A 25,979-nucleotide genomic window follows, 5' to 3' on the forward strand; every position below is an offset into this window, starting at 1 on the left:
AAGTCTTAGAACTGTGCTTATCTCCTGTTATTGTTTTGTTACCGGTTACAGTATCTGCATATGTGTTTCCTTTTACTGACTTTTTGGGGGACTGATAAAAGGAGATGGAGGAAAGAGACAGCTTTGGTAAGTTTCAGAATTTTTACAGTCATAAGAGATGTTATGTGTATAGAGAGACAGACAAACAGATCACTCATGGTCTGAAATTGCTATCAGGTTTTAATTACTGAAAAGTATTAACATGAGAGATACAGCTAGTAAAACAGTTAGAGGTGGTCCGTATTGCCTCTGTTGCTACCCTGGCAACTCAATGTCCCACAAGTAGTAAAGTCCCTGCTAGTTTCTTCCACTTCCCTGAGAGGAAGAGAAATCAGAGTAGCATTCCTTGCCTGAGCACTGAAATGCAGGACTGTGTCCTGCCTCTGTAGGACTTGAGGGCTTGTCATTCAGGCAGGTGGTTTTGTCCTTCAGTCTTATCTTTGCCTTAGCTTTGTTCAGGTGCTGCTATTAGGACACTGCTCTTTCCAAAAATTTCTGTCTGATGCCAAACTTTCCTCAGTTACCTAGAGCTGCTATCTTCACTTCAGAACAGTCTAGACCATGGTGACTATTGACTTCTCTCAGACAGTTTGAGAGCTCTGACAGACTTGAAAGGCTAAACTCCTTTCCTTGATCTAGTCATGGGATTTATCCTCCTCATTTTCTGAATGAGGTCATGCATGGTGTGTTTCTGGAATAGGAAATGAGCACCTTAAGAAAAAGGCAGCGTTCTGGTGACGTAAGCTAGTGTGTATATATGCTCTTGCTTTAAGTGTTCGGGAGCTTTATAAAATAGCACGATAATTAGAATTGTCTTTTGATATGTGCTTTTCCTTTTTTTTTTTTGCAACAAGATTGGAGAAGGTGCAAAAACATGCATATGTGTGCGTCTGTGTCTGAAGGACGAAATACGTATACATGTATGTATTCACACAATGTGTACAGAAATTAAATGAAGTAAAATAGACACACAAGTGAAAAATAACTATGAATTACTTAAAGTCATCTTGGTCTTGTGAGTTATGAGACCAAAGTACAAACTTCCGAAGTAATACATTGCATACAATTTCTGTGCACTGGAATATGTATACTTTGGACAGTAAGTGATATGCTAGCTTGTACTGCAAGTCCTGAGGATATGTTATTGTTCAGGGAACTCTTCAAGCATAGTGGAAATGGTGAAGTAGGAAAACAGATATTTCCCAGTGTCAGGTGCTGCTAATGTACATCTTCCTCCTCCTAGCAAAGTAATTACCAGTTGCCTCTCTATTTTTGGCTGTGATGGACTGTTTACTGAGCTTGAAGCTATTTTTCAATGTGTTCTGAATCCTTTAAGTTCAATCAATTCTCATCCTATGTTGTAGTTTAAAAATAATGAAGGAATAAATGAAAGTTGTTTTTTTTATAGTTTCTGTACTGTATTCAATGATGGTGTCTGAAAAGCAGGAAATAAGGGTTAAAAGAACAAAATCTGGAAACTGAGCAGTGTACAGGAACGTATTCAAGATGTGGCTATTAATGAGTAATAGTACTTGAATTCAGAATCCTTGTAGCTAGAATAAGCAAAAACTGATCGCTGCAGTGGTCAGCTTTAAAAAAGAAAACAGCATCAACATGAGAAGACATGAACAGGTAATTTAAAAAGCAGCTAAAAGGTGAAAATGCTTGCAGGCTATATAGCTAAAATAGGGTACTTTTACTCAGGCTGTATTTTAAGGTAACAGATAATCTGATAAAGTTCTATAGAATCATCAATGTGTAGAGAATGAAAATAGGAAATGGTTGTTTAGGGTTTTTCATGATACAAGAACAGTAGGGCACCTAATGAAATTGTTAAGGAATAGGTTTAGACAAACAAATCTAATTATCGTAGTATTATACGTATTCCTCTGATAACCTATTCAAAGTGAGAGGCTAGATGACAGCAGGTTAGTGAAGGAGGCAATGAGGGTTCAAAGTCAGGATAGCTGAAGTAGCAAATAAAAGAAAATTTCGCTTGGCTTTACCCATATATGACACTGATGTAACGGGTGAATATCAGTGCTGTGATTAGCTTTTGCTTTGTGTGTGAGAAATACGGTGGTTTATCCACACACATCTTAATTACATGGTGGATAACACAGGATATTGTAGCAGCCTGTAGAAGTATTTGGGTTCCACTGTTAATTTGATAGCTGAGAGAGCTATTGAAGAAACATGATACATAATTGTCCAAATGTATTTTAGGAAGTCTCAAAAATACTGTGTTGCCAGGATCTGGATGAGTGTGTTGCAAAAGATAGCTTTATACTTGCTTTGATTAATAAGCATCTTCGAGTCACCGCTGTCAGAGATAAGGTACTAAGATGGACAGACCTCAGGTCTAACTCAACAGCAGTTCTCGTCTTCAGGGCTCCTGACATTACAGGTGATGAGTCTTGGGCTAGTTAGGTCCTTTGCTGTTGGCATATGTGTACTTTTCTTTAAAAGGTTTTGAAAGATTTGGTTATGACTGAACACAAACATTTTTCAGCAATCAGAACTATTTTTCTTCTGATTTGCCTTACAAGGTAAAAACTATTTTAAGTGGGCTAGAGAGCTTCCTCACTGCTGAGACAATAAGTAATGAGTATCACACAAGATGAGCTATTGATCTCATCTTCAGAGAACAATAAGTCTGTACTGCATCACCTACTGTTACCCATAACAATGAAAAACGTCTAAAGCTCTTTTGGGGGAAATACAGATTTCCCAGTTTTCAGGTGGATGAAGAGTTAAAAACTCACAGCGAATAAAAGGAGAAAGGCACGTTGTGTTCAGAGAAGTTATGGCCTTCTGCAAAGAGAAAATGTCTACAGGCAGGATATAATACAAGCAATTTAGGAATGATTTGAAATTTCTTTTTGAGTAGATGGGAAGTAGAATAGGTATGAGTAGGAGAGAACAGAACACAACAAACAAAGCATTAAATAAGATTTTGCAAAGGGACAACCTTTTGTGTTGGAAGTTAGCCCTTTTTCCCCATGGAGATTCTGAGGCTCTGTTCTGGTGGTCTGCGCAGTAGAGATCGAGCTTTGGCAAGCTGAGCAGCGCATGATGTCATTGGATGCATAACATATGCACTGAGAGCTAGTAAATGCTGTTCACACTGCAGTGCACTGCCAGATGTGTGTGCTGGAATGCAGTTTGAGAAATGGAAAAGTCATTTTTATAAAGACACTAAGAGATGAAATAAGAATGTCCTGCACTGGGCCTGGTCAGGTCACAGTGGCTGCCAAGTACAGATGCTCTCTGCAGGGTTTCTCACTCCTAAACCCCAGGTTTTTGCTCTCAAGAGCAGTCTGTTCAGAAGGCCTTATTCAGCATTTTTCTGTAGTTGAGAGATGAGCTCTGAGAATTTCCTGTTTTATCCAGAAAACATAGTTTGCTAGTATGAATGATTTGCACCAGGTGAGAATCAAAGGTATCCATTCTCTCCAGTTTTCACCTTTCTTTTACTGTCTGTTATGAATGGTTACAACTTTATTACATCAGAGGCTTCTAGTGCCAGCCACTCTTCTGTTTACTAATGCACAGATCTCTCTACAGATTAATGTGCTTCCAGGCATTATCTGAATGTTTTACTCAACAGTCCTTCACATGCAATGAAAGCAATGTTGGATTTGCATTTTTCTGTACTTCAGAGTGAAATTACAATTCTCTGCTAAATTTGAGGTCAACTATTTGTATTAAGCGCAGTCTATGTTACCTGGTCATCAGTATATAGAAAGTTAAATTTAGCTTTGCTTCCCCTTCCCTTTGCACAGACTCTGAGAGGTTAAAGGAGGAGGGGAGCTGCTGGAAGGCAGCAAGAGGAGAACGCCTACAGAAAGTCAGGAATTCCGTATCCAAATGGGACTGACAGTACATTTCAGGCTTAGGAGGTTTCTTCTGTTCTATTTCTGTTATTTTTTGATGTTTACTGATGATTTTTCAGGCTGAAATGGTTATTGCTAACTAATGGTATTGTGATCTGGCTGATTTGTATGCAGGAGTACAAACAACAAGTCTTCTATAAGGGTTGTACAGATAACCGGCCACTATGGAATATGTGGAACTGAGCCATTTTTGAAAGGTTTGTTTAAGATGTACTCTGATCATTTCCTCAGAGGAATGTTAAGCCTGTGTCTTGGTGGGAGATTCGTGTTTTGTACTTCTTGAGTAGAAGTCATTCTTCTGCTTAGTTTTGAGACTGTACTCTGAAAAGGATCTGCTTCCTTCTGTTTGGGATACGTAGGCGTTTTTGCCATGCTGTCAGCAGTATGTGTTGGCATGTCTTGTGCTTGACAACTAAGGAGGCAAATTATGTTCTGTGCAGCTTTAATAAGGAATAGCACAGTCCTGTAAATACCACTGTGCTTGGATAGACACAACAAATACTCCCAGACTTCAGACAGCAAGGCATAACCTTTTAACAAGTATTAGCAGAAAGGACTCGTCTTTCCCGTACACAAGATACACAATTTGCTATATTCTCAATCTGTAGAAGGAAGATCTATTAGAGGTGTTTCCAGACTGATTGGACTGATTTTTGTCTGTTCCGTTAAAAGGATTCAAACCAAGGTAACTGGCTGACTTAATAGGCCAGGCTATCAGATTTACAGAACAACTTGTCTAATCTAGTATGTGGTTCCTGTAGCAGCTCAACTCAGTTCGATTCAGCAGCTGGAACACCTGTTTTTTGTTTGTTGTTTTTGTTGTTGTTTGTTTTTTAATTGAGGCTGTAATGATTTGGAACAATTTGTTGTAAAACTTCTTTAGCTTTAGAACTTTAAAGTCATGCTTACTAGGCCCAAGCCTTTACACATCTTAATTAGAAGGGATTTTTAATCAGAAGGTTAACAGTAAATTTATCTTAAGTGGTAGGTATAAGTTTATTGGCAGCACTTTACCTAAATTATGATACAGAATGGCAATTGGGTAGCAAGATGGAAGACTGACGTTCATTCCAGGTAGTTTCTGAAAGCCTGCTATGTTGTCATGTAGACCAGAGTAAAAATGTGACCACGCAAAGCAACTATTACCAAACCAATTTCTCTTTTGTCTTTCACTGCTTCTATATAGAGCACATACAAAAAGACATTCTATGCAAAAGTGAAATTTGAGATCTACAGAATTTTCTCCCTCTCTCCTAGATCTTAATAGTTTGAGAAGACTTTAGTTAATTCTTGCCCTTTCTTATATTTGCTTACACTAGTCAGGTAATTCATTCTCGTACCTGCATTTTTAATACTTCTTGCACATGTTCAATAGCTGCTGTTGGAGGTATTGCCTATCAAAGTTACTTGCCAAGATCTCTTTTCCGTATATTACATTTTCAGTTCTGTGTGTTTTCTGTGCTACCTCTGGATTATCATTAACTTGCTGTTGTAGTGCTTGGAAACGAGTGCAGCAGGTGAGCACTTCACGATAGCGAAGCTGCCTTATAGCCAGAATACAGTATTAACTAATTTACATATCTCTAGAAAAGACATTTTTCAGAAGCCAAGAATGACCAAGAAAGCCATTACATTATTTCCTTTTGGATTCATTTATAGTCTTTTTCATTTGCTCATACTGACTTTGTTCAGCAATTGTTTGTACTGAATAAAGCCTTGATTTCTGTGCATACTAATGCTGGAGTCATACGAGCCTGCAATAACAGGTCAATAAAACAGTTACTTCTATCAAATTGTATCGTTTTGAGGATTAAAGAAAGGAAGCTGTATAAGAAATTTTGCCGTTAATGTGCTTGCTGAAAGCTAGAAGGAAATATGGCCGTGTTTTCCATCACTGATGTGCTATCTTAAAATATATATATATATATATATATATATTCCTCTTGAGTTAGGCATAGTTTTACAAAGCTTGAGAGCATAAATGAGATTTTATTTTTCTTTTTGATCGCCAGACTTACTTTAAAGGTCAGTTTATAAATTTAGCAAGTATAAGAAATTATTGATCCATTCAAGTCTAGTGACTGAGCTTTACTTGTAGTAGCATGGTTTGAAAAGACCACATCCAACTATCGATCTGTATTACAATGTGCACCATATTATCATGGTACAAACTCTGATTTGTTTTAATGTACAGATTAAAAGAAAAGTTTCAGGTTGGCTGAATGTCTGAGGGAATTGGTAATGTGTTATATAGATTTAGACTCACAGGTCACTAGCTTGGGACTGTGTAAGTTTGTGAAAAATTGCTAGTTGCTCGATAGAATGGAATTGCATGTTAGTTCTTATGATGTTCAGATGAGAGTGACTGTGTCTTTAGTTGGCATTAAGCATTTCTGGCTGATAGTCAAAGCAGAGGCTGTAGGTGGAATGGGTTGTGGAGCCTGGGCTCTGAATTCTGCTGTGGCCACAAGTAGTAGTCGTTATTCTGAGGATTTCAGACATGTCTGCACAGATGTTATGGGGAATCATATAACAATACTTGCTCTTTTCTGTTTGCTCTGTGCATGTGTGAAGAGCCCCTGCTTCAGGGGTATCCACTGATAATACCGCTTTTTTTTTTTAATCGGAAAACGTGTGTTGGAGAAACGGGGAGGTAAAAATGAGTGCACGTGACTCTTCAAGAGTGAGTTTGTGCTTTTGAGTCTGCAGTGGGATCGCCTGTTAAAATAAATATTTAGTAAGAAAAGCGACTGATTGCAAAAATAGTTGTAAACTTCGGTTTACATAATCTTTTTATTGTGTGGTCTAAATATTTTTTTCTTTAAAATGTATTTAAAATTAATCTTTTGACATCAGTAACCACTTATATAGATGCAGCTTGATTATTTTCTTATTTTTATTTCTTGCAAATAGCTTGCCCCATGCTCTTCCTACCAAGCTTGGGTGGAAATTGCTGCATGGTTGGCTCCTTCTGTTCCTTCATGCAGAAAAATGTTGATACCTCTCTCTAAGTCTCATGTTCTTTCACTGTTGGATGCTTGAACACGAGGTATTAAGTGAACCGCTTAAGTTCTTACATATTTTTAGGCTGCAGCCTTGGTTGTGCTAGAATTGACCTAGTTATTCTTAAATGCTCTCACAACTTCATGCTGAAAAATGACATTGCAAGTCAGGTTCTGAATACATGTTCTGTGATGTAGCATGCTGGCCTGTCCATTTTACAGCAAAACTAATTGCATCTTGACATGGTCACTGGCTATTTAGGTTCTTATTTTGATAAGTTCTTCTAAGCTTATGGTGAAAAGTAGTGAAGTTACATAAAAACACATCAGAAACACTTCATCATGATGGTGAATGCAGTAGACTACACCTAGATTTACTCATCCGATAGAAATATTCCTTCTGGAAAGAATGGGCTCTGTGAGAGTTGGGATGCACTGCACCCCGTAGGGTTAGGCAGGTTTGCTTGCTGTAGACACTGTGAAAATGTCTGGGCTGACAGTAGTGTCAGTAATGAGGACAGTATGAGTTAAACCTCCATTTGGGTATACTTCTCCAGCAGCAAGAATTTTATGTATAGACCCTCAGAGTGCAAGCTGTCCCTGCTCCAGCGATTTCAGCGGTGCTGTGTAGTTTTATAGCACATCAAGATTGTTTCTTACTTATAAAATTATCTCAGACGTGACAATGAAGTTATTTTTAACATAACTGTAGCCTAAAGAAATAACTGCTCTTTGAACATCCATCTAAAGGTTTATCTGATTTTTTTCTTTGAGAGCTTGTTGGCTATCTATCTGTAGAAACTCTGTCACTGTACAGAAGGTAAGTTTATTCCTTTCTTCCTTTCTCGTAGTGCTGTAGCATAGAAAAGGGCTGCTGTATAGCTTCGACACTCTATGGTTTGGTGAAAAGATGATACTGAATATGGATGAATTGTGTCACATATCTTATTCATGTATTCCCAACTGAAAATGTGAACAGACACAAATGAAATTCCTCTTCCACATTTTACAAGAAAGTTCAGCAGTAGAACTGTCTGTCATTGTAAATCAGTAGGAGAACACTCCTTAGAGAGTTATAAGTGCTGTTTCTGACTGTTACAGGATCTTTTCTTGAAAATCTCAGGGCTCAGGAGTAAGATAGGAGTTGTAACACACTTCCATTTCCACTGTGTAGAAGAGAATTTTTGAATTGACAAAACAGATCCTTTACAATACAATAGTTTTATTATGTAGCCTTTTCAGAGGAAAATAAAAAAGAATTTTAAGTTGTGTTGCATTTCTCTGAAGTTCTGTGTCCTGAAAGGCAGGATGAACTATGCAGCATCACAAAACTCTGTAACTTCCTCCCCCTGTAAGCTCCAGAAAAGGTATTTGTTAAAGCAGTTTGTGTTGGACTTCGTACGCCTAGGAAATTGACCATATCTTAGGCAATATTTGACGTACATAGCCATGAGATAGGTTGCTTCGCAAACTGTTTGGCCCTGTCTGCTTCAGACTTCTTTGTCCTTTCCCTCAGTGGCAAACACTTTGAAAATATTTCTTCAGGAAGCCTTATTGAAACATCTACCCACAAAAGAGATGGTCTCTGAGTAGGTTGAGGCTTAATTTTCTTCAGCAGCATATAAAAGGCTGAACTTGGTGGAGCTCTAGTGAAGAAATACAATTTTGTTTGACCTTGCCTCTTGTGGCTCCTGGTAAATTAGATGGTTCATTTCACTATGCAGCTAGTTGAGTTTTTTAAAGGAAATTAATTACTGCAGTTATTCTTTCTCCACCCACCTTTATTTTCGTGACTATTCTCTTTAAATGATCCCTTCATTTTCCTTTCTAGCTTTTCATAATTCATGACCTTATTAAAACTTCCGCTGTTCTAAAACACTGATTAGTGAACACAGTATTTTTGCGGTTCTGTAATGTCACTTCTTTTTGTATAATTATCTTTGTCTTGCTCAGTAACGTGCTAAGATTCTTCCTACTAGCAAAGGAATTCCCCAAGTTCATTCTTCTTTCCTATAGTGTTCTGTTTTTCCCTCGTCTCCCAAGGTGTGTTAGCATTGCACAATATTTGCGGTTATATGCTGGCAATTTGGCTCATTTAATTCATTTTGTTTTTCAGTTTCTTCTTGTCATTTTCAGATATGTCTGGAATGCACCCCTTTGGGAGCAGTGTCTATGCAAGCATATGATTTCAAACTATAATTAAAAATGTTCACACTTGGAACATGGCTAGGGGTTGGGTAGTTGTTTTCATTCTTCTAGAATATTTGTGGATCTGTATTTCTACAGTGCTGGTGTTTCTTTGAAGGTACAACAGCTGTCTGCTTTCCTGTTTTGTGTTTTTTCATATTCAGGCACAGAGTTCCTTCATTTTTACACAAACCCTTTTTTAAATCTCTTCCTCTTCTAGCAAATGTTTGTCTCAGAACTGTAGTCCAAGCATCATCATACAGTGAAGAGTAAGATGATTATCAATCTCACTACTCTCTGCATATAAACAAACTTAAGTTGCAGCTGGGTTCTCTGGAAAGAATTAACACAAATATGCTTAAGTTGTGCTACAAGAAGCAGGCAAAGGGGGTTCATTAGGATCGTGGGAAATAAAAGCAATAATTTATATCACTTGTTGATCAACAGAAGAATAACAGCAGAAAGTTGACTTATGCAAAAGAGATCATGGCTTCTCTAAACTCTAAAGCTTACCTTTTTTTTATTAATTTTTTTTTTTACCTTTTTTTGTCAACCTTGAAGATGAAATTGTTGCGTCTTTGGTAACTGAAGACCTATTCATTCTTAGATATGCAAGGCAGCAGGATAGGGTTATATTGCAGCTGGACTAATGTGACCTTGTCCATAGAAGAAGTTCCCCTGCCTCTTTTAATTTTCCTCTCTACTTTATTATTTCCTCATGGATGACTTTATGCTAATTTGTTCATACATAATCTCTGTACACTGATCATTTCAAAAATTGTGGTTTTTCTGAACTTCCATCTGGCAAAGACAAAAAGTATATACTGTTGTTTTCTCCATGGTAGATGCTAGAGCAGCCCAGAATCATGACATGAAGATATCTTAATTTAAAGGGGCTTCATTAAGTGTCGTATTTGTTGAATGCAAAAATGCAATCAAAATACGATTTATTTTTAGTACAGGGCAGGATAACAGGCACATATGATGTAAATTGTAGCGGAGGAAAAACAAACTCGGGACATGAATTAATTTATTGAAGTAACATCTAACTTGAATGTGCCCTGACTGGTAAGCACTAAGTGCCATAAATAAAAGAAGGTCATAGCCATTACCCGCTTTGTCTAACTCTGCCATGGGGTCACATTGCATCATGTGCTGTATACCCTCAGAAGCACGGACTCCGAATCTTCTGAATCGGTTGGCAAACTCTGTTTTTATTCAGGTTACGACAGCATTTTAGGTAGAACGTGCTGTAATCTGTGTGGGTTTACATGTATCCCATTTTCTGCTATTCAGCTGTTCATTGTAAAGCTGTCATGTGCCGTCACTGGATAGGACTGAAGTTTTCATGACTTTATTTATGATTTAAGCAGAAGTGGTATCCCTCCAGGCACTGCCTAGGGATGAGCCTACTGTTTATGCGTGACACCTGTATTCCTGTGATTCCTATTGTTTGTGCGACATCCGTGTTCCTGTGATTCGGGCAGTGCTGCCAGCAGGTCCCCCTGCTCAGCGCTGGTGAGGCCGCGCCTGCAGTGCTGGGACCAGCCCTGGGCTCCCCTGTACAAGAGGTGGGCGTATTGCACAGAGGCCAGCGAAGGGCCGTGACGATCAGGGAGGGGCCGGAACATCTCTCCTGTGAGAGAGGGCTGAGAGAGCTGGGACTCCTCCGCCCGGGCAAGAGAAGGTTCAGGGGGATCTCGTCAGTGTCAAAAAATGCGTGAAGGGAAGGTGCAAAGAGGAACAAGCCAGGCTCTTTTCAGTGGTGCTCAGTGCCAGGACAAGAGGCAACGGGAATGAGCTGAGACACAGGAGGTTCCCTCTGGCATCAGGAAGCCCTTTTTCTCTGAAAGGGCGACTAAGCACTGGCGCAAGTTGCCCAGAGAGGTTGTGGAGTCTCCGTCTGCGGAGATACTCAAAAGTTGCCTGGGACATATTCCTGGGCACGTGGCTGTTGATAGCCCTGCTTGAGCAGACGTTGGAGCAGATGAGCTCCAGAGGTGTCTTCCACCCTCAGCCATTCGGTGATCCTGTGGTTTATTGCTTGTCGACAAACTGGAGCCTCCAGGGTTCCCACAAAGTGATCCAGGTGCTAAAGGAGAGTATGCTTTTCCGGTTTAGCCGTGTCTGTTTTCATTCTAAAATTTGTATTTTTCAATAAACGGTAATGGTTTAAACTGCTGATGGCTAAAATGCACGTCCTGCAGTATGGTTGGGGTTGCCTGGCAACGAGAGAGAGCAGCTTCTGCGTGCAGGAACAAAACCGTCCTCTCTGAAACCACGAGCACGTGAAATGGGAGCGTTTCCTCACAGAACTGCAGCATTTGGGAACAATTCTGGGAGGTGTAAGGGAATATTGTGAATATTGGAACATGGAACGAAATTGTGGTTGTCTTTGAATTCAGCTACTTAAATTCAAAAATGTTTGTTTCTAAATTCCCCGTGCGTGAGGTCTTCCTCTCCTCGACCTGACCGCACTTCCTGTGAATCCGCTGATCGGATCCTTGCTGACGGCCGCACAGCGCTGTTGCCAGCCCTCTGGGTCCATCAGCACTGGCTGAGGCAGCACTGCGCAGCGCCGTGAAGCACAGGCGCGTGGACACGCCACAGCCGTGCACAGGCAGGCAAACATGCCCATGCGTTCGCCTGGTCTCTTGCTCTGACGTGCTTGTTTTCTTTCCTTCCCATGTGTGCTCTTCCCCCCTGTCTATTCCTCCTCCTCCTCCTTCCCCCTGCCCTGCAGCCCCTTTGGCGAACTAGAGCGTAAGTTGAAATTTTTCTTTGGTGTTTTTATTTATTTAATCACCTTAATTTGTACAAAAGGAGAATCCCATAAAACTTAACTTCATGGGGACAGGACGCTTCTGCTTTTCCAGTGCAGGGAAGCTACTCCTGCCTGTGTCCACTCTGGAACAGCACTGCAGGTTAAACCGGAAGCCTCATCTGAATGAGGTCAAGCGGTATTTGTAAAGCTTTTGATCAAATTAGCAGTGTTGCTAAAGAAACAGCAAATTTCCTTGACATCTGTTTTTTATTACCATTCTCCTCCTCGTAGGTGTTTATTTTTTCTTTTCTGTGCTCAAAGCCACTTGACAGCTAGAATCCAGGTCTCCTAGAATCAGGGTCTGCAGCTTGCAGGTGTCAGGAAAAAAACCCTGAAGTCAGCAAGGTGTTTACAAGAATCTCGGTTTTAAGGGCAGAAGCGCAAAAGCTCTTAACACTGGCTAGTTCTTTTCACCTGCAATTTGGTCAGATGGCCCATGTGTCTCCAGCATTAGAAAACAGGCACTCAGGAAACGTGAGGGAAGAGGAACCTAAACTGATTACAAGTCTTAAAGCATCCTAATAAATAATGATATGAGGTGAGAAAGCAGTTCAAAGGTTTAAGGGAAAACAGTTGTTTTTATGACAATGTTTATAAACAACATTTCCATCAGCTTATGTTCTAAGGAAAAAGATGAGCAAGGAAAAAGGTGGAGTGAGATGGTCCTGCTGGGATGAATGTAAAGTCTGGGCTCCCTGGGTTTTGTCCTTGCTTAGAAAGAATCTAAATGCTACAACTTGAGTCATGAAATTTACTTCTTTGATATTAACTACTTGGCTGGAATTACAGCAATGACTTAGTGTGAATCCACTTCAGTTACTGGGTGTTGGCATGTGTAAGGCCATCCTGCCCTAGTTTTCATCAATACCTTTTGAGTATGTCCAGATAATGCTTTCCTTCCTCTAACGTCCCTTCCTGGCTCTCTGTGTAGTGTTGTGGATTCTTTAGAAAAAGTACTATTATGAAAGACTAGGAAGGTGCCTCTTGCACAATTTGTTTTATCGCTAATAAATAATATATGTCATGTAAAATAAGGCACGGTTTCAGTGCTCTGATGTAGAAGGGAGTTCTCCTCAACCTAAAGCTACGTTCTTTTGGAATCTGCAAAAACATCCTTGAGGAGGTGGTAACTTAGCCTTTCCTTTGTAAGATGCCAAACTCTGCATGCAATAGGTGATCAGGTGCCCTGTTGTTGTGATATGAAGCAAGTGCTAGATAGCTACAGGTGATTTATTTTGCTCCTTGAATTTCTCACTTGAGACAGCAGATGGTAATGGAAGTCAGCAAGGGAGGATTTGTAGAAGTCCTTTCTCCAAGAGAGGTCAGATAGCAAAGAGGATATATTTGGTAAATCTTTTGCCCCCCCCCCAGGTATTACTTTGACCCACATCTTGATCAAATTATAGTTGTCTCCATAGCAGCAGTGCTTGTGCTTGCTGTGGAAAGAAGGAAGGGGAAGTCATAATTAAAAACAGGTCCCAAATGTGTGTGGGTTTTTTTTTCTGGTCAGAATCATACAATGACACAGCTGAAGCTTCTTTGGCCAGTAACAGTCACAATTAACCTTCCTTGGTAAGATACAGTTAAAATTTAGAATATATTCCCTACCCAATGAACTATAGAAATACATGTTTTTCCATGAGACTATCACATAAATATTTTACCAGCACATCATTACATTTAAATAATGCATCTCTTTTGATGAAAACAGCACTAGCCAGCAAATTTCTATTTGTGACTGAAACCTTCATCCTTAAGCTTCTTGATCTGGAATTTCCTCAGTAAATAATTAGCTTTTCCCATGCAAATAAAGATGGATTTGTCCCCCCGTATTTATTTCTGAATATTTTAAATTTCAGCATAAATGTGTGCTTCTGAAGAATCAGGGTGCCATACCATGTGAGTTTAGTTATTTCTCCATGTTTTGTTGCTCTTTGCCCTTGCTACAGATGAGTTCGAATGGTTATTCTGTTAATAAGAGGCTCACCCTGGTGTAGGCAGAACTCTTTCTAGTTCCTCGTGTGGAAACCTGTAAATTATTTGTTTTCTATATGCACAGTCTTTGTTGAGGTGTTGGGCACTGAGTGTGCTGGGCTTGCTTGGGATGGTGTTGATTTTCTTCATAGCAGATCATACAGTGCTTCGGTTTAGATCTGTGACCAAAATAGTGTTGATAACACACCAGTGTTTTAGCTATTGCTGAACCATAGCTACACAGCATCAAGGCCGCCTCTGTTTCTCAATCTGTGAAAATGCTTGGTTCCTTGCAGCTTCTCTATCTATTATGTATAGATATGCATCCATAAATACGTACATTCACGACGGAGATGCCAGAAGAGTCTCTTGCTGTGCTGTGAAAGGAAAGATGATGAAACAGGGCAGTGTGCTGTTCTCTTTTCTGTGATACAAGGCATGGAATAGGGCTCTCATTTGTAGTTCTAAAAGCTGTCGTAAAGTGTGTAGTCCCGTTTGTTTCAGAAGGGATAAAAGGGATGGAGTTTTATCGCAAGACCTGGTCCATTAAAAGACAACTGCCTAATTCGGGGGCAGAAGCCCCAAATGAGGTGGAAAATAGACACATGCATTTGTGTATGGCCTTTAAGAATAAGTTGTGTTTTTTTTTAATGCATATACATGTCTTGTTCATTTCTGCACTGCAAGCAAATTTTTGGTGGGAGCTCTTGCTACCTCATCTGTTTCTGCTTGTCAGTGATCTGGGTTGGGCAAATAACGTTCTAAACTAGACCTACTTTATGAAGAAAATACTTTAAAAAGTGTGTCTAGAAGTCTGGGTGATGAGTAACAAGGAAAGAAACAGACCATTCCATGTCCCTTGTTCCCTGTGACTAGCATGGAAGAGAGATCTGTGCAAAAGTCCATTCCCTACAGGCTCTAGTTCAGGTACCAGCACTTGAGAGGGGATACTGTATCATAACAAGATTAGCCTTAATCTTGTATTGATATATTTGATCATTTCAGGGTACCAATGAATAACTTGTAATTAGTGACAGGCACCTGCAGCCCCCAGAAAATTCTGCTTGGGTGGCCAGCTCCCTCCCTTGCCCCTCCAGCTTAATGAATGCACTTGCCAGTAATAAATAGAATTCTGCAGACTTTTTCCTTATCTTTGGTTCATCCCAATTCTGCATCTCTTTAAACTAGGTCATGCTACAACTCTCTAATTAGCGTTAAGCAACCAGTTTTTCTCAGCTTCCTTCCTGTGGAAGGAAAATTCCAGTGGAATTTTCCAGATAAGATTAACCTTATTTCTCAAAGCCTTGTCCTTGGTTTTTAGCCTGGAATGTACCCCTGTGAAAAGAGCTTTTTCTGCCTGGCTAAACAAAGTGTTTTCCAAAGTGATTTGCAGTCTTTTGAAGAGCGTCAGCTGCTGAGATACAAACCCCAGGTAACCTAATAATGAAAATGATCCATGCTACTGCTATACGGTGTAGAACAATCAGTCAATCTTTATTATCAAAAGAACAGGGCCAAATGCTATAGGCCAGTAGCAAAATGCAATAGAAACAAAATGTAGATGGACCAAAAGCAGATAAAGAAAGCATGATGTGCAAAAATGTAAAAATGTTGTAGAAGCTTGTATTGCTTTCCCAGCCTACTGTATTCTTGTGCTTTTCTGTGCACTCTCTGTCATATGTACTATGATAATGCTAACTGACCCCAGCACCTTCAGTTGAAGTTCATTACATCTTTCTTATATAAAGAAAGTAATTGGAGACTGAGACCAAAGCACCTTTAGTGTGGAGGTTGGAAATAAATTTTGCTTGTCAGTTGCATAAGAATTTGCCATAAATTAATGTCTAAACATGAGTTAGCACTTACTGATTTCTGGTACTCTAGAGAAGTGAGATTCTTTTCAGAGCTCCAGTACAGTTATTGCTACGCTTTGAGTTGCCTTCTTACTAATTTCTAGGCATCTCCAAGTCTAGGAGGAGTTTCTGAAATACTTTTTCTCTGTTGTAGTCCACACTTGTTTGGCAGCTGTAGTAGCTCAGATCAAGCGTGGTGTATCTGTCTTCAAACAAATGCAAGATGCGGTATGTGTGTTCAGTGTGCTGGTTTGGGGCAGGCTATGTGATGGAAACAGAATCATTGTAATGAATTGAAAGCCGCTTTAATAAATTTGTAAATAAAATGATTTTATTATGCTTCATGAATTTGCCTAGGGACCTGTCCATTAGGAGCCTGATCTACATCCCTCTTGCTGTGTTGGTGTCTTGCTAACTGCTAAAATGCAGGCATCTTTCAGACTTCATAAGATCAAGTTGTTACTCTAAATCTTTATGAACCTGCTGAGTACTGTCTGACTTACCTGCTTGCTAAACTGTAGAATGACTCTCTGTAGAGTAGAATGAGTTGAATTCTCATACGCTTCAGTTAGTCTAACTTGCAGTCTGATCACCAAACCATCTGCAACAGGACTTTTTTCTGCTTGAGGTCTGTGGTTACTTCTTGGTGATGCAGTTCTCTTGACTAAAGGGAAGGTGAAGCAATGATATTAGAACTCAGAAGTTAATAAAAACGAACGGTTGTGCAAGGAAGGAGATAGTACATCAAATAGTTATAGGCTCTTGAAACAGATTAATTTGAAGAAGACACTTTCATTTTTTCTTTGGTTTGTAAGAATGACATCTAATATCAGATATTTCTTAATTACACACACATTTCTTCTAAGTTATTCAGCATCCTTAGGAGAAGAGGGACAGGTATTTGGTGCACTATACTGGACTGTCATCTCCACAGTCCCAATGTTATAAATGCCAGTAAATCAGGGAAAGGAAACAAAAGAAAAGTATTGGTGTAGTTAATCGTTTTACTAGCAGACTTTGTGCTAACCAGCCAAAATGCTGACTATTATTCACTTATGAATATCGGAAGGGATAAAATATCTTTATTCATTACTGATGTATGTTTGGAAGAGAAAACTCTGCTGATTCCAGAGGTATGGTCCATTCACTCAGAATGAATTCACAATACTGTTTCTTATGGAGAAGATATACAGAGCCTGTCCTAGGTTACTGACATATGAGGCACAGTCCTGTACAGGGAATGATGGCACATGGCTTTCTACACGCAAGCAGTATTTTGAGCCAAGGACGACAGGGAGGGGGAAGCTGATTGTTACTTTCCAGCCACTACACTGTTAATGAACTGAGAGGCGTTTAACTGTGATGGACCAACATTATCTTCCACTTTGTGTTCATATTCATGCACAACGTGTCCAATGATTGAGACTGAACTTTACAAAGCCCTAGTACTTGAGTTTTCTTGGCTTTGCCGATTACTGGAGAAAATGAATCAATTCACTTTGAAATGGACGTGAGAATTTCCTTCTGGTGATGGAGATGAAAGCTGCCAATGTAAGAGAATTATTGCAACATTTGCTGGCATTTGAATGGCTACATACTGAGCAGCTTCCAAGCTGGGAAGAGAAACAGACCTTTCTTTTTTTTTTTTAAAAACACATAGTGTTTTCTTTAATTTTAAAGAATTCAGATAACTCTGACTTTGAAAGAGTGAATAATGTTTACTATTTCCTTCAGATACCAGGCATTTATAGTGCCTTTATTCTGGATATGTTCTATGGCTTTGAAAATAGTGTCAACAGTATTTTTTTTTCTAAAGCAGGTAAAAAATATAGCTGAAATGCCAATCACTGGAGGAGTAAGAATTCAGATTAAGAGTCAACCAGCTTGCTCCCTTCTGTGACAAGTTTGTATGCACAGCTCCTGCTTTCCTTCCTGGTAATTATCTTTACTGAGGAGGAATTTCAGAAACCTCCTGTTGATCATGTCAAAACAATACATTTTGCAATCTGTTCATGAATTAAATTAAGCTTCTTCCTGACAGCATCAATGGTAACTGACGCGGTCTGATTCTGAGCGCTTACTTTCTTTACTGAAATATTAATTTTGCCATTTATAGAACTCTTCAGAAGTGTCAGAGGGGCTACGGCCTCCTTCAGCTGGGCGATGCAGGAGGCGAGCGGGCTCTGGCCTCCGGCCCCCGAGCCGCCTGCCTGGGGCCGCCCCCCCCGCTCCTGGCTCCTGCCGGGTTCCGGCAGCTCTCGGGCCGGCGCCTGCGGGAGCCAGAGGTCGGCGTCCGCGTGCCCGAGGGCTCCTGTTCGAACAGGGCCCTGACAGCGCTGGGGTCGTTCCGAGCTTAGGGCCGGGTTTGCCCCCTCTGCGCTGAGCGCCGTGCTGCAGTTCTGCAGGGGCTGGGAGCGCAGCCTTTGTTTTGGAGCCGTCCGAGCCGCGCGTCTCCTGCCCCGGCCGGGAGGGAGGCGGGGCGCAGCCCTGCGGTTTGCCTCTGCCCTCGGCGGTTCCGTGAAGCTGTGCTCCCAGCGGCGGGGGCTCCGGCGCTCCGAGCCCAGCGCTCTGGCGGCGGGTCGGTGCCGCGCTGCCCCCCCCCGCCCGTCCGCCGCAGCCCCCTGCTGCCGGCACCCGCGGGGCAGGGCGCGGAGCCGCGGGGGATGGCCGCGGGGTGACCGCCGCCTCTATCGCTCTCGTTCGTCGTCGCCTCCTTTCCCGAGAATTCCAGGTTCCAGAAATAATTCCGCGGCAGCCTCCAGCCAATTCCCGAGTGTAATTAGCGGAGCAACTCCGCGGCCGTGCGCGGGCCCGGGCCGCGGCGCCGCCCCGTGGGAGGGGGGCGGCGGGGGCGGGCCCGGGGGGCGGGGCGGGGCGGGGCGGGGGGGCTCCGCCGTCGCCCGCGCCCCTCTCCGCCCCCGTGCGCGGCGGGGCCGTGGGCGGCGCCGGGCCGGGGTCTGGCCCCACACGCGGCGCTGGGCGGCTGCGCCCGGGCGCTGCGGGTCCGCGCGGGCCGCGGGCGTGAGCGGTGCCGGCGGGGCCGGCCGAGGAGAGCCCCGCTCCCATGGCCCGCGCGGCGGGGCCGGCTCCTCTCCCGCGGGCGGCGCGGGCCGGGCGGCGGGGCCGGGCAGCATGAGCGGGGGCTGCGGCCCCGCTGCGCTCGCCGCCGGCGCCCGAGCGCGACCTTGATGCTCTCCGTCCCCGCTCTACAAATATGATGAAATGGCAGCCCCGGAAGAAGGTGGGTGGCGAAGCGGCTCCCCTGGGGGTGCCCCGCGACGGAGCCGGCCCCGGGATCGGCGCCGGCCCCGGTACCGGCTGGGCCGCGCTCCCCCCTGCCCCTGCCCGCCGGCTGCCGCCGCCCCGCCCCGGGGCCGCCGCCTCGGGCCCGCTCGCCCCGCGCCCGCGGAGCGCCCCGCGCGGGCCGTTCCCTAATATGGCTTCCTCGCGGCGGGGCCGGGCAGCGGCCGTGCCACGGCGCGGGTGGCGCTCCGGGAGGGGCCGCCCCGCTGCGCTCCGCTCCGCTCCGAGCGGCGCCGTCGGTGCGGGCGGCGGGCGGCCGGGGGGACGGGGCTGCTCGCGGCGGGCCGGGCCGCAGCGCCACGGCGGCTCGGTGCGGAGCGGGACGCTTTCTCTAGCGCGCTTGGCAGCGCTTTTTATTGACGTGCCCTTAAGGGGAAATCTCGCAGACTGAGTGTGCTGTGCTGTGCTGCTCCTCCTCAGCAGTGACCCCCTGCTCCCGGCGGCTGTGGGCCGTTACACGTTTTCTGGCGTGGTTTTTTGTTTGTTTGTTCGGAAAAACCTGCTCGAACCAGCAGGGCTCCTTCTTTCTTTGTAGCGTGATGTGTGATGCTGTGTTTTACATCAGGGAAGAAATAGAAATCATATGTGAAATGCGTGAGAGCGTCCCTCGCTCTGAGCGGTAGACGCTGCGATAAGCGGTGCTCCAGAGAGTCCCGACCTGAGGGTGCACTGCCGCCGCGTCTCCGAGGAACCTGGCAAGCGTAGTGTCGCTGATCCCTCGTCTCTTCTCAGCTTTTCTGAAGCTGTTCCTTTAATCGTTCTCGAGCAGGCAATTACTTACAGCGAGAGGAGTTCTTATTTCAAGTCGTTGTATCTTCGGCAGAATAAAGAGACGATGGGCAAGCTCCATGGGAGTTTCTGTATGTTTTCCAAGCTTCTCTGTGTCTTCTTTCAAATTCGTTTTAAGATGTCTACAAGCTATGGATTTTTAAATGTCTGTTTTTACTATTTTCAACTGAATGTGCAGTCACTCCTGTGGTTATGGCCATGGAAACCCCTCTAGGCCATGGTTACAGCAGTATCGGCTGAACCGCTGAAATATTATTCTTGGCTGCTGGCTGGACTCCTTGACTCTGGAAGATTCCGTTTCAAGTGTCAGGATTCACTCTGCAGCGCTGGCTCACCCGTTGTGCTTAAATCACAATGTCAGATGTTATTTTTTTTCCTCTGCATTATTGTTTGTGTCCAGATAACGTTGATTTTAGGCAACCCAGTTTGCTTGTGTGGAGGTTACTGGAGACAGCTTAATTCATCTCAACTATGAAACATCTTACTAGTCTGAGTAAAAACTGATTCCTATTCATGCCGTGATGTGATGGAAACTATGTTCGTGTTGGAATAGGTTCTGTTTTCAGCTGTAGTACTGTACCAATAAAATCTCGGCAGAGATTGAGTTTATTTTGTCGTTGTTGCCAGCATACTCACGTGAGTGTAGCCAGGATTTCTGCTGGCCTGGCCTGAGTGCCTTTGTAGTGTTGCAGTCATGTGCTTTACAGAGCAGTTTCAAGAAAATGACTCATACAAACCGCTCAGGAATGGCACTGCTGTTCCATTTGTTAATAGGGAGATCGATGCAGTTTTCGCAGAACGAGAAGGCAAGTTTAGCAGCTAGTGTTCCTGTAGCCCTTGGTTGTTTATAGCTGCTGGTCATTTCTGGTTAACAGTTTTCCTGCCTTTCGCTGTTAAAATATCCCAAAATGAGAGCTGTAAATGTGAAAGCTGTGCATGTGTACTGCTGTACTAAATTAGGAGTCTTGTTTGTTTTATTAGGTTTGCACTCATGTTCTTTTGCTTCCCCCCCCTTATTTTGAAACGTTTAAGGTGTTTTGTTCATTGAGGAGTTATTGCTTTTACAACCATTAAACTGTGCAGCATAGGGATTGAATGCAGTTTATTCACCCTGCGTGTAAACCTAGATGAAATTCCTTTGTTTGGTGGTACTGATAACCAGCTGTCACCCGCGGTGCACAAGGCATTATGTGGCCTTCGGCTGATGTGGGGGGAGATTTTGTGTGTGACTAAAATATTGTTTTGTCATAACCCATGTATGTTTTTTGACATTTAGAATATTATTATAGTTTGCTAATTTTTTTCCCTGTGCATCAGAATTAATAAAGAGTCTTCCCGTGGACTTTCGCCACTTGCCTCTGACTCCATTTCCCTTCAGGTCTCCCCTTACCTGACAGTGGCATCTCTGTCTAGCCGGGGCCAATTTGGAGCCAGGTTGGTGCTGATTGCCTGGGCAACACTGTTGCTGGAATGCGTTTGTCTGGCAAATGGTCAGCGGGCCCAAAAGCTGCTAGTGCTGTTAGATGGGGGGGTTGCCAGTGCAATGTATAAGAATGGCACATACAAATTCAAAAAACAACAGGAAAGAGACCATCATACAATCAAACCAGAACCATAGGTGTAAATCTAATCCAAGTGATTGCCACCTTAAAGATTCCTCGTACTTGCAGTATACAGCAGCTAGAACGAATCGTATGTGCAAACACGGGGACCAGGAACAGAAATAAAAATGACTAGACCCTAAATAGAACAAAACAGATTCATTCTGGGAGGTCTAAAGCAGAGTGGAAGAGTTCAGGCTTTCCTCACAACAGTCGAATTCTGTATCTGAGCTATGTTTTGAGCTGTGAATTTGAGCAAAGTTTCAAAGTTTAAAAAAAGACTGAATTGAAAACAATATTGTAAGTGTAAATTCTCAGTATCTCCAGAGGAGGTTTCTAGCAAATCAGGGTATTGAGGGACCTGCAGTTCCGTGTGTTCTGTTGTCCACTAAGCCTACAATACAGATACTCACAGACATGTACGTTCACCGTGTGGTTCTAATGCCAGTTTTTAAGTGGGACTTTTCTATTCCTTTTTGGCTGAGAGCACAGGGTATATTTTATGGAGCTCAGTTATTCGTATTCATTCCCGTGTAAAGCAGAACTGTGCTGCTGCTGAGTACTCTGGGTTCTTTAATGTAGACAAAGCTTTAGACAGTAAACGCAGAAGATGTATTATATCACAGAGAAATACCGTTACAGGCTGTAGTTAGTCCTCTGTGCCAGCACAGAAGGTTTCATAATAGTCTGTGGAACAGTCGGGCACTGTGATGATAAATGCTGAAAAAACATCTGCAAGTAAAGCAAAGGTGTACATCGCACCCCACACACACACCTCCCCACCGGCCCCTATTCTGACAGCACTGAAATAGGCGCTAATGATTTTATTAATTAGTGGACTTGGGACTTGGCTAATGTAATCAAATGAATCCATTTAAAGTAATTCCCAACAAGCTGACAGATAGAGTTACACAGGCTTTATGTTCAGCATATGAGATACTCAAGGGCTGTCCAGATGATAAGTTAATGCTGATGTAAAAACAAAAGATAAGTGGAAAGAACTGAAAGTGGAAGATACTCTTTTGAAAATCCTTTTTCAGCCTTTTAGTGATGTCTAAAAATTCTGTATTGTCTGAATTATGTTGATGACAAAATGTAGGGATGATCTTCAGGAATGGGAATAATTTCTGACTTTAGCAAATCCCTACATGGATTTTTTTTTTTATTTCCACCCACTGCCAGTGCAATGAGAACTCTGAAAATCCTTGTGAAAAAACAGTAACACGGTGTGTACTTCGAAACCCCCAGATTCCCATTGCTTTACAGTTTGGGCTTCTTACTGTTTCCTGGAAAGGCGTATGGTCCTTATTTCAAGAACTGACAAAAGAGGTTAAAAATGAGCATACGGAAGCATAAGAACAACAGTGTGAGTGAAAGTGAAATAAGAGGATGTGATACTCAGCAAAAGTAAGAACGTATTCTGTTAGCACAGACATGAGTCATCGTATCATATGCGTGCGTTCCAGTCGTTGTGGATGCCAAGTCAAAGCAGAACTTGAAGCGTGGCCTGTGTGGTGTGCAGGTAGAAAGCCTCTTCAGTGTGGGGAAGGCTGGAGAAGATCGTAAAGTGAGTAAATGGGGCAAGGAAATGAATGTAACTAGACTGTCTTGTCTTGGTCAGTTCTTCCCCTGCCTGGAGAGGATGTGCTATGTATTTTTAACTTGAAACTTGGAATATTGGTTTGAGAGGAACAGCTAAGCATGTGAGTATGATAAAATACAGGCAAAAAAAAAATGTTAAGAATGATGGCAGCATTTGTCCTGGAATACTTACTAGAGCTCAAAGTGTAACTTAGATTCTTCCTAAAGGCAAGGCTCCGTAGCTTACCTGATCTAAGTAAATGCTGCTGTAGTTCTTTCTCGCCCCCCACCCCAGGCTGCACAGTACCTCTCAGACCTCGTGTTGGTTCTGATGCCTGTGCCATTGCACACGGAGCTGGTTCGGCAGGCTGAGCCATGGGAAAGCCAACCCAGTGAAGTGTTTAGATGTCTGGAGGCTCAGCTCCTTCAGCAGCTCACCACGCTAAGTGGGTCTGTACTGCTCCAGTTCCTCCAGTTCAGGGCTGAGCAGGAGCCCCGCTGCTTGGTCTCGCGGCAGCTTCCCTGGCTTGGAAGGAGAGGGGAGCAGATGCTAGAAGGCATAGGGATGCTCACAGCAGTGTTGTTATTTAACACTTGGCTGCACAGAAGTTATTCTAGCCCAGGACCCTGATCAGATGTTTGCTGGGAGATTTTGCAGTGTCTAATAATGAACTATTCATGTACCAGTGGCTTTGGGACTGATACGCAGACATACTCAGGAGTCCTTTCAGCACTGATTTAAGTCAAGAAGCTTGGGGAAGAGGGTCAAGAGACCGAGGGACTTGTCCTGGGGGTGACATAGCGGTTTTCATTTGAGAAAAACAGACTTCGAGGCTGCCCTGGAGATAGAACTGAGGTGCTTTCATTCCACCCTAAATTCAGTTCTACCATGAAACCTGTTTTCCAGGGAGTCTGTGAGTTCTTGAGGAACATCCATGAGAAAAAGCAAGCTTGCTCTTTCTCATGGGTGCACATGTGCACACTTACAAACATATCAAACAACTTAAGAGTCAGTATTTCCCAGTTTGAAAGGACAGCAATACTTCAGGATCTTTAGTGTGGTACCTTTGTGCTTAGGTGGTAGATGATACTAATTTAGCTCTCAGAGCTATTGATTTTTATCACTGTTTTTCTAAGCTATAAAATGGACTCCCTGTTAGATGAGAAGAATATTTAATTTTTTTTATGCGCTTTGTAGACTTCATTTTCTATGCATGCATAGGCAACTAAAGGTATTGTTGTACCTTCCTTTTAGCTTACAAAGCTGCACAATAGTGATGGAAAACAGTTATTAAGTGTCGCTCTTGCTGTTGTGATCTTTTTTTTATGACAATGAGTAGCGAGTCGTGTTTTCATATAAAATGTCTTTTTTATTATATGGAAATGCTGCTATTCCTATCAAAGTTGCTTATTGTTCCTTGTATTATTTACTAGCTTGCTACATTTAATCGAGCTAAATGAGTATTGTAAGATGGGCCCACATGTGACATCTTTTTGCAAATTATGTTTGCATGCCTTTTCTGGGAGCATGAACAACTCTGTGACTTCAGCTATTTTAATAACCCAGATCTGGACACGTTTAATTTCTTGCCTGAAATTTACATGAACGTGAAAACAAAGTTATACAGCTGAGATGAGAATGTTCATGGGATCTCACCTGGTCTGAAACTACAATCAGAGTTAAATTTTGTGACTCCAGTTACGAATAATTTCCGTCCCTTTAATGGAAAATAGTTTGTAAAAGCACTTCACTGTTGCAGTTAGCATACAAAGATGTCGAATCTTTCCTGGAGGCTCACTGTTGTTTAGCCTGTGACTAACACCGCAGAGCATTCAGAGCACTGTGCTGGCGAGTCTAGCTGCCCTGTAAGCCAAAATGCTGGGATGTTAATGTAGAGATACCCAAACATGAAGCAGATTGTATTTAGCTCAGTACTAACCAGTATGGACAGGCTGGCTCCTTGCTGCACTTCTATAGGGAAGGCTGAAGTACAAAGATGCTCAGTGTATCTGAGTTCCGCTTGTCCCGGATCTTGTTTGGGTAGAGCTCTGTACTGGCCTCACCTTTGGGCACACATCTTGCTTGGAAAGTGCAGGCTCTGAAGCCTGGATTCCGTGATGTGGGAATGGTTGACCAGCCCTTGGAGATAGTCGAGCTGTGTTTGGGATTGTTATTTCAGGCACTTGTCTGACAGCTCTGCTGATACAGGACCTGAACAAAATCATGCAGTTCCAGGAGCTGACTAAAGAAATCAGCCTCCTCCTCAAATCAGTTCTGATGCTATTTGTTTGTAAAGAATCATGCTAAAACATATTCTGTACTAAACTGCCATCAGAACAATAAAACAACTGACTGATCTCAAGGTAAACTATGCTTTCTTCTTTCTTCTTCTTCTTTTTTTTTTTTTTTACCTTGTCATTACTATTTTCTTTCCTGTTAAGTTTATCTTCTAACCTACCAGTTGATGAATATTAGCTCGTACACCTTAAAACCCAACTCTGGAATGGAAGGGAAGGCAACTGCATTGATATTCTTCCAACTATCTGCATTTCCCTGGCTAACTCGCTGTTTTATAACTTCCTTCATCAAACACGAGTAATACAGAATATCCGTATGCCTGCCATACAGATAACTGCAAAGGGCTAACAATTTTGCCTTCTCTTAAAATGGAATCACACCTAACCAGCCATAAATTAACCTTTGTAAAACATTCTACTATTTTTACTCTTAAGTGGCAGGAAGGAGGGACTTAGGAGGCTGATACATAAAATATCCAGCTGTGTTATTCATGTTAATTAGGACTTTGCAGACTGTTACGACTTGGCACCATCCCATTTTCCACAGAAATGCTAATCTGTTATAGTTGGAGAGCCCTTTCATGAGTTTCTGTACTCTAACCTTAGAACTTACTCAGATGCAGACCCATACC

At 42.6% G+C, this 25,979-nt stretch overlaps 2 protein-coding genes across 6 annotated transcripts in view; one reads left to right on the forward strand and one right to left on the reverse strand.

The window, feature by feature from the left end:
* Positions 1 to 25,979, forward strand: part of TTC28 (tetratricopeptide repeat domain 28) — a 167,615-nt gene that overhangs the window by 31,817 nt on the left and 109,819 nt on the right. The window contains exon 1 of one of the 5 annotated variants that reach the window (XM_080558989.1): positions 18,851 to 19,016. The exons of the other annotated variants lie outside the window; for them this stretch is intronic. Within the exon in view, the coding sequence (XP_080415115.1) occupies positions 18,990 to 19,016 (27 nt within the window). The 5' untranslated portion in view covers positions 18,851 to 18,989. Of the gene's footprint in view, positions 1 to 18,850; positions 19,017 to 25,979 lie in introns of those variants that run through there. 5 annotated transcript variants of the gene reach the window in all.
* On the reverse strand, positions 54 to 18,987 carry LOC308179192 (uncharacterized protein). Its single transcript, XM_080559010.1, has 2 exons — positions 17,857 to 18,987; positions 54 to 16,439 (listed from the first exon to the last, which is right to left on the reverse strand). The coding sequence occupies exon 1, from the start codon at positions 18,839 to 18,841 to the stop codon at positions 17,873 to 17,875; it is 969 nt and encodes a 322-aa protein (XP_080415136.1). The 5' UTR covers positions 18,842 to 18,987; the 3' UTR covers positions 54 to 16,439; positions 17,857 to 17,872.

This window comes from Anser brachyrhynchus (assembly GCF_964034855.1).
Source record: "Anser brachyrhynchus genome assembly, chromosome: 17".
NCBI lineage: Eukaryota > Metazoa > Chordata > Aves > Anseriformes > Anatidae > Anser > Anser brachyrhynchus.